The sequence below is a fragment of the Ranitomeya variabilis genome, chromosome 3 (genome assembly GCF_051348905.1).
Source record: "Ranitomeya variabilis isolate aRanVar5 chromosome 3, aRanVar5.hap1, whole genome shotgun sequence".
NCBI lineage: Eukaryota > Metazoa > Chordata > Amphibia > Anura > Dendrobatidae > Ranitomeya > Ranitomeya variabilis.
The window spans coordinates 715,950,631-715,960,021 of NC_135234.1; the positions used below are offsets into that span (position 1 = coordinate 715,950,631).

A 9,391-nucleotide genomic window follows, 5' to 3' on the forward strand; every position below is an offset into this window, starting at 1 on the left:
ACAGTCACGTCTTCCTGTTTCATCCCTGATTTTACTGTCAGAATGTGAACAAAAAAACTACAGTTGTTGCCCACACATGGGGTCTGCTATTAGCATTAAAGGGGGTGTCCAGGTTGGGGAAAAAAAAAAAAAAAAAACACACAACCTATAAATATGTTTGGGTTGACATATGGTGAAGTTCTCCTGACCCGAATTAAAGAGCCTCACGTGCATATGCGGCCCCGCCAGGACACACGCACACACGCGGCCCCGCCAGGACACACGCGGCCCCGCCAGGACACACGCGGCCCCGCCAGGACACACGCGGCCCCGCCAGGACACACGCGGCCCCGCCAGGACACACGCGGCCCCGCCAGGACACACGCGGCCCCGCCAGGACACACGCGGCCCCGCCAGGACACACGCGGCCCCGCCAGGACACACGCGGCCCCGCCAGGACACACGCGGCCCCGCCAGGACACACGCGGCCCCGCCAGGACACACGCGGCCCCGCCAGGACACACGCGGCCCCGCCAGGACACACGCGGCCCCGCCAGGACACACGCGGCCCCGCCAGGACACACGCGGCCCCGCCAGGACACACGCGGCCCCGCCAGGACACACGCGGCCCCGCCAGGACACACGCGGCCCCGCCAGGACACACGCGGCCCCGCCAGGACACACGCGGCCCCGCCAGGACACACGCGGCCCCGCCAGGACACACGCGGCCCCGCCAGGACACACGCGGCCCCGCCAGGACACACGCGGCCCCGCCAGGACACACGCGGCCCCGCCAGGACACACGCGGCCCCGCCAGGACACACGCGGCCCCGCCAGGACACACGCGGCCCCGCCAGGACACACGCGGCCCCGCCAGGACACACGCGGCCCCGCCAGGACACACGCGGCCCCGCCAGGACACACGCACACACGCGGCCTCGCCAGGACACCTGGATTCAAACTGGTACCGTGAATGTCAAATGTGTGATACTGCCACCTGATGAAGACGGAGCTGTTCAGTCGAAACGCGTTGTGGATTTCAATAAACAAAGAAACTTTTAATCCTTTCATCTGTGTCCTGTGCGCTCCCATGTGACCGGAGTATCTTGCAACTCAAATGTGTGAACCCGGCTTAACAAGCAAATTAACATAGGTGTCAATCTCCAGATTTCAGTGCCGGTTCCAGAAGCTCTATTTTAAAGTTGTGTTTGCCACAGGCAAGATCTTTTGTAATGGCACGTCTTCAGATCTGAGTGTGAATGGGCTGACTGACTGCTTCTTTTAACAGCTAGGCCAGTCCCCTTCTCTGTCACAATGCACAGACCAGAGGCTATTGAAATGAGCAGTTATCCAGCCCCCTTCACCAACGGCTCTGATGATGCATGAAGTCCAAAACTGCTGTCCTGACCAAACGCGGAGCTGACGATAACTTCAGATAAATGAAGTACCGTATATGAGTAATTTGGACACCATATTATAAAGGTTCCCTAGAAGAAGGACAATAAAGATTAAGAATCCTCTGATTTTTTTTTTAGCCGTCAGCCATCTATGGAAATCTCCTGCATCACCTACGGCTCCTGTATTGCAGCTCCATACAAGACTGAGCCATGACTATGACATGTGCATGGACTTTATCACAGACTCGTTAAAAGTCTATGAAAAATGTATCCAAAAAGTGGAGAATATACAATTGCACCCACCACGTATCCCTAGTGCTGGCATAAGGGGCCCACTTGCTAGCTCTGTGGAGTATATAGGGGGCATCCTTCCTGGGGTCCTACCCTTATGACTGCATTTCATGCTGGAACACAGATGAAGACATCCATTGTGAAACTCTATCGCCATTCATATGGCCGAGAATTCTACTGCTTCAATAAGTGACAGCTGAAAAAGGTTCTGCACAAAATCCCGATGGGACACAGGAACTAGCCTCACCAAAACTGGAAACTAATGACATCCGAGTGTCAGCTACAAAAGAAAACATGGTCACCAAGAAAAATGACAAAAGAAGTTTTAAAAAAAAAATGCTTGACATTTTTGGAAGGTTTTTCAAGAAACCGATTAAAAAAAAAAAAAAAAAAAAAACCACCATATGAAGAGGCCTGCAACAAGAATGGTTGAAGTTCCTGGGAACTGCCACTATGTGGCGCAATCTGCCTCTCCGGCAATGTACCGTATATACTCGAGTATAAGCCGAGATTTTCAGCCCACTTTTTTGGGCTGAAATTGCCCCTCTCGGCTTATACTCGAGTCATAACGGGTGTCGGCAGGGGAGGGGGAGCTGTCTAAAAATACTCACCTAGTCCAGGCGCGGTCCCTGCTTCCCCGGCGCCGGCGGCAGCAGCTTCAGCTTCTTCCTGTACTCAGCGGTCACATGGTCCCGCTCATTGCAGTAAATGAATATTCGGCTCCACCTCCCATAGGGGTGGAGCCGCATATTCATTACTGTAATCAGCGGTACCATGTGACCGCTGAGTACAGGATGAAGCGCTGTGGCGTCGGGGAAGCAGGATCTACACAGCGGCAGAACCAGGTGAGTATACGGGGAGGGGAGCGCAGCGCTGCGCGATAGTCACCTGCTCCTCGTTCCGGGTGCCGATCTGTCTCCAGCAGTGACGCTGAGGTCAGAGGGCGCGGTGACGTGGTCAGTGCACGCCCTCTGCTGAACGTCAGTGCTGGAGACAGTGACTATTGAAAGTGCCGGGGGCCTGAGCGACGGAGAGGTGAGTATGTGATTTTTTTTATCGCAGCAAATGGGGCAAGTGTCTGTATGGAGCATCTATGGGGCCATAACGTTCCTGCAGCACTATATAGGGCCATAACGTTCCTGCAGCACTATATGGGGGCCATAACATTCCTGCAGCACTATGGTGGCCATAACATTCCTGCAGCACTATATGGGGGCCATAACATTCCTGCAGCACTATATGGGGCCATAACATTCCTGCAGCACTATATGGGGCCATAACGTTTCTGCAGCACTATATAGGGGCATAATGTTTGTGCAGCACTATATGGGGCAAGTGTCTGTATGGGGCCATAATTAACGTTTGTAGGGCACTACGGCATATGGGGCAAGTGTCTGTATGGAGCATCTTATAGGGAGGGCCATAACGTTTGTGCAGCACTATAAGGGGCAAATATCTTTATAGAGCATCTTATGGGGCCATAATCAGCATTTGTGCAGCATTATATTGGGCAAATGTGTCTATTGAGCATCTTATGGGGCCTTTATTAACCTTTATGCAGGATTATATGGGGCATATTTTAATATGGAACATCTTATGGGGCCATAATGAACAGTATGGAGCATTATATGGGGTTCCTGATTCAATATGGATATTCAAAGACACTTAACCTACTGATGTCTCAATTAATTTTACTTTTATTGGTATCTATTTTTACTTTTGACATTTACCGGTAGCTGCTGCATTTTCCCCCCTAGGCTTATACTCGAGTCAATAAGTTTTCCCAGTTTTTTGTGGCAAAATTAGGGGGGGTCGGCTTATACCTGGGTCGGCTTATACTCGAGTATATACAGTATCCTGGAGCAATCCACATTAGGCCACGTTCAGTCTGAGTGAATTGGTCGTAGACTGAAAAGCCCCATCAGCAGGTATCGGAGAAAAAATAAAGAAAAAAAATCAGCAAAGTTCAGGATTTTCAGTGCTCAGCGTACCCTTGGAGGAGCCAATCATTTCTATACACCTTCCCACCTGTTTGTTTTCTATCTCTGCCTTTAGAAAAGGAAAATACACACGGCACTCGAGGTTCCTATGTGGTGCTCAAGTCGGGTTTCCAGCCCGTAAGTCCAATAATCAAAATAAACTTGGCACTCAGGAGAATGTTTGCAAGATGATTATTCCATTTTATTTGTGCATCCAGTTAAAGAATAAAGGTTTTCGGTCCACACATCAGACCTTCATCAGAAATTCCTTCTTATCAAAACTGGAAAAACTGCACGTAGATGTATCAGTGCCAAATAGGCCTGCTTTGGGTGCCCCGGGACCAAACGGAGAGAGGCAAAAACGCCTCTGTATTCCTGAGGAGACTGTGCTGGGTGCTGGCGCCAAAACCGCCACTATGGATGGCGCTTATAATGCCAGCTACGTGGCGTGGATGCAGAGGGATGCAGAGGTTCCCGGAGACCGCCGGCGGTCTCCGGGAACCTCTGCATCCACGCCACGTAGCTGGCATTATAAGCCTGTTATATGACCTGTTGGCGGCCCTCGAGGAATGCAGTTTGGCACCTCTGCTCAACAGTGCAGACAAAGTACACCGGTACCGCGGCGTGAAGACAAGAAGAGGACGTCATCATAAGAAGATGGGAGGCCCCGGACCGGGACACCCATGGGACCGGGACCGCAGCGGGACCTCCCCTGGGTGAGTATAATCTAACCTCTTTTTCTCATCTTTCAGGATACATCAGGGGCTTATCTACAGCATTACAGAATGCTGTAGATAAGCCCCCGATGCTGGTGGGCTTAGCTCATCTTCGATTTTGGGGGTGACAGGTTCCCTTTAATGTTGATGATTATGGCTCACAGCTAATGAAAACCCAAAAGTCATTATCTCAGTAAATTAGAACAAAAAACACCTGCAAAGGCATCCTAAGTGTTTTAAAAGGTCCCTTAGTCTGTTTCGGTAGCTCCACAATCATGGGGAAGACTGCTGACTTGACAGATGTCCAGAAGGCAGTCATTGACACACTCCACAAGGAGGATAAGCCACAAAAGGTCATTGCTAAAGAAGCTCGCTGTTCACAGAGTGCGGTATCCAAGCATATTAATGGAAAGTTGAATGGTAGAAGAAGGTGCGCAAGCAACCAGGATAACCGCAGCCTTGAAAGGATTGTTAAGAAAAGGCCATTCACAAATTTGGTGGAGATCCACAAGGAGTGGACTGCTGCTGGAGTCATTGCTTCAAGAGCCACCACACACAGACGTATCCAGGACATGGGCTACAAGTGTCGCGTTCCTTGTGTCAAGCCACTCATGACCAATAGACAACGCCAGAAGCGTCTTACCTGGACCAAGGAGAAAAAGAACTGGACTGTTGCTCAGTGGTCCAAAGTGTTTTCAGTTAAAAGTAAATTTTGAATTTCATTTGGAAATAAAGGTCCCAGAGTCTGGATGAAGAGTGGAGAGGCCACAATCCAAGCTGCTTGAGGTCTAGTGTGAAGTTTCCACAATCAGTGACGGTTTGGGGAGCCATGTCATCTGCTGGTGTAGGTCCACTGTGTTTTATCAACACCAAAGTCAGCGCAACCGTCTTCCAGGAATTGTTTGAGCATTTCTGGCTTCCCTCTGCCGACAAGCTTTTTGGAGATGGAAATTTCATTCTCCAGCAGGACTTGGCACCTCTCTACACAAAAAGTACCAATACCTGGTTTAAAAACAACAGCATCACTGTGCTTGATTGGCAGCAAACTCGCCTGACTTTAACTCTAGAGAATTTATGGGGTATTGTCAAGAGGAAGATGACAGACACCAGACTCAACAATGCAGACGAGCTGAAGGCTGCTATCAAAGCAACCTGGGCTTCCATAACACCTCAGCAGTGACACAGGCTGATCGCCTCCATGCCACATTGATGCAGTAATTCATGCAAAATAGAGCCCCAACCAAGTATTGAGTGCATTTACTGAACATACATTTCAGTAGGCCAACATTTCAGATTTTAAGATCATTTTTCAAGCTGGTGTTCTAAAGTATTCTAATTTACTGCGATAATGACTTTTGGGTTTTCATTGACTGTAAGCCATAATCATCAACATTAACAGAAATAAACACTTGAATAGATCAGTCGGTTTGTAAGGACCCTATAATATATGAGATTCACTTTTTGTATTGAACTGAAATAAACAATTTAATCGCCTTTATAACACAGATTGTACGTTCTAAATATGTAACAACTGTTGTGCTGAGTTATACATATTTTTTTTTTCTGTGCTTTATCTTTAAAAAAAAAAAAAAAAAAAAAAAAGGGTGTTCTCTAGTGATGAGCGAGTGTACTCGTTGCTCGGGTTTTCCTGAGCACGCTCAGGTGATCTCCGAGTATCTGTAACTGCTCGGAGATTAAGTTTTCATCGCCTCAGCAGCTGGGTGATTTGTGGCTACTAGACAGCTTGAACACATGTGGGAATTCCCTAGCAACCAGGCAACCCCCACATGTACTCAGGCTGGCTAGTAGCTGTAAGTCATTCAGCTGTGGTGATGAAAACTAAATCTCCGAACACTCACAAATACTCGGAGATCACCCGAGCATGCTCGGGAAAATGTGGGCAACGAGTATACTCGCTCATCACTAGTGTTCTCCCAACCGGGACTCCCTTTTATTACCACTGGACAGGAGGCCCCGGATTCTCCCCACCTCCCAGCATCCCTGGCTCCTCTTGACACTTACAGGTGCATCTCACAAAAGTAGAATATCATCAAAAGGTTATTTATTTTTTACATTTTTACCATAAACACTAATGTAACTAAAGACACAAACTGATGAGCAGTACGGGAAGGGATTTCCTGGACCCCATATGGGACGGCTCAGCTCCCAGCAGTCTACTAATGCCACACTTTACACACACACACACATCTGGCCTTTCCACACTCTCCAGATCCAATGATGAATTTATACTTGTCTGTCTGCAACGCTGAAGTCACAAGAACAGTGCTGCAGCCAATCAGTGAGCTCGGCGGCTCAAGTGATCTACCCCTGCAGAGCCGATGATTGGCTGCAGTGCTGTCAGCACAAGAACGCGCGCAGCTCAGCAGCCTGTTTACACCACACCATGACGTTACATCGCTAATTATGGGGTGTAAAAGCCCCCTATGCTCCAACTCTGGTGGTCCCAACACTCATGCACTGGCAGGACCACCGATGAGGCGGAGAGTTTACAGGGATTATCCCATTCGCTACCCATAAAAGTGACTGTAGCGGCGGTCACACACCCGGGCGCTCGCTGTCGGACCCCGGCCGTCATACACCCATCACCCATCCTGGGGATGTCGCTATGGTGACAGCCCCTCTACCAGCTGACTAACAGCTATTGTGTCACACACATTCCCTTTAAGAGCGCCGTCCGCCGCTGTAAGCCTTCCCCATGGTACACAGCCGTGGCCCCTGCGGTCCGGGGGCCATAGTGGGGCCCCATCCCCCAGCTGTCCGCCCGGGCCCGCGCACCACTCACCCATCTTTCCTCTTGGCTTTGAACACATGCCCGTATGTGCCTCTTCCAACTTTACAGCCCTCGTACTCAAACAGGTCCTCCACCCGCTCCCGCTCCCCCGTCAGCTTCACCTTGAAGTCATAGTCCATCGTGAGCCGGGAACATGCAGCGCTGTGATATCCGGGCGGGGAGAGGCGGCTGCTCGGTCCGCAGCCCTGAACGCTCCAGCAGCCGGTCTCCCTCCCTCCCTCACGCACACAGCAGACAGACGCCGCTGCCGCAAACACTGTCGTAAAGACGGACGCTCCGCCTATTCGCAGCGAGTAATCGCAAAGCCACGCCCATTTCCAAGGAGTAAGCGACTGGCCCCGCCCGTCAGCGTGTAGGCTCCTCCCCCTGATTCACAGCGAGGAAGCGGAGACCGTCAGTGATAAGCCCCGCCCACTGCGCAGCGCGGAAGCGGCTGGAGGAGCCTGAGCTATAACGATAAGAGATGCGTCTGCGGCGGAGATTATTGCAACGATCGATCGCATCTGCCCTTACGGTTTATACAGGTGACCGTGCAAGGCCTGTGGTTATAGTGACAGCCGTCCTGTCAGAGGGACCATTCTCTGTACGGGAGGGACCATTCTCTGTACGGGAGGGACCATTCTCTACAGGGGGGACCATTCTCTGTACGGGAGGGACCATTCTCTACAGGAGGGACCATTCTCTGTACGGGAGGGACCATTCTCTACAGGGGGGACCATTCTCTGTACGGGAGGGACCATTCTCTACAGGGGGGACCATTCTCTGTACGGGAGGGACATTCTCTGTACGGGAGGGACCATTCTCTACAGGAGGGACCATTCTCTACAGGAGGGACCATTCTCTACAGGAGGGACCATTCTCTGTACGGGAGGGACCATTCTCTACAGGGGGGACCATTCCCTGCACAGGAGGGACCATTCTCTGCACGGAGGACCATTCTCTGTACGGGAGGAACCATTCTCTACAGGGGGGACCATTCCCTGCACAGGAGGGACCATTCTGTGCACGGGGGGGGGACCATTCTCTGCACGGGAGGGACATTCTCTGTACAGGAGGGACCATTCTCTGCACGGGAGGGACATTCTCTGTACAGGAGGGACCATTCTGTGCACGGGGGGACCATTCTTTGCATGGCAGGGTTGTACCAATCTCTGCATGGGAGGCACCAGTCTCTTACACGGGAGGGAACATTCTCTGTACGGGAGGAACCATTCTCTGCACGGGGGGACCATTCTTTACACTGCAGGGTTGTACCAATCTCTGTACGGGAGGGACCAATCTCTATGGAGGGACCATTCTCTGCACGGGGGGAACCATTCTTTGCTCAGAGGGACCATTCTCTGCACGGGAGGGACAATTTTCTGTGCGGAAGGACCACTCTCTGCACGGGAGGGACAATTTTCTGTGCGGAAGGACCACTCTCTGTACGGGACGGACCATTCTCTGAATGGGAGGGACCATTCTCTGCATGGAGTGACCGTTCTGTACGGGAGGGACCATTCCCTGCTCAGGAGGGACCAATCTCTGTACGGGACGGACCATTCTCTGCACGGGGGGGACCATTCTCTGCATGGAGTGACCGTGCTGTACGGGAGGGACAATTCTTTGCATGGGAAGGACAATTTTCTGTACGGGAGGGACCATTCCCTGCTCGGGAGGGACCATTCTCTGCACAGGAGAGACTTTTCTCTGTATGGAAGGACCATTCTCTGCACAGTAGGAACCATTCTCTGTAAAAACAAAAAACACTGGCGCTCCTAAATAGAAATGAAAATTTATTGAGGAAAAACAGGTAGTCCTTTGTGTAGAATGCTGCTGGTGATTGGCACAAGTTCTGTGTACACCTGTCAAAAAAAGTGGGTTACTAGTAGGAGTAATATTCACCTGCGCTAAATACAATAGGGTGAATATCTGATTTCCACATTTTCACCCTATTGTAGTTAGCGCAGGTGAATATTACTCCTACTAGGAACCATTCTCTGTGCGGGGGGGAGGTGGCTCCATGGTAATGTGGCCCCGGATGAGATCACTGGGCTCGTTTTCTGTTTCCCAGGATCTATAACTTTCTTGTATGTCCGCTATGTCATCAACATACTGAGGCAGGGAGGGATCATTCTCTGCACGGGGGGCACCATTCTCTGCATGGGAGGGACCATTCTCCGCACGGAGGGGACCACTCTCTGCACAAGAGGAAACATTCTCTGCACGGGAGGGACC

General features: G+C 51.1%; 1 protein-coding gene across 2 annotated transcripts in view; it reads right to left on the reverse strand.

The window, feature by feature from the left end:
• CDK8 (cyclin dependent kinase 8) overlaps positions 1-7,468 on the reverse strand; it is a 55,032-nt gene extending 47,564 nt beyond the window's left edge. Inside the window, exon 1 of one of the 2 annotated variants that reach the window (XM_077298310.1) lies at positions 7,166-7,468. In XM_077298310.1, coding sequence (XP_077154425.1) covers positions 7,166-7,293 — 128 coding nt within the window. In that variant the 5' untranslated portion in view covers positions 7,294-7,468. The remainder of the gene's footprint in view (positions 1-7,165) is intronic. The other variant, XM_077298311.1, reaches the window with a different exon arrangement.
• Positions 7,469-9,391: the final 1,923 nt, after the last annotated feature.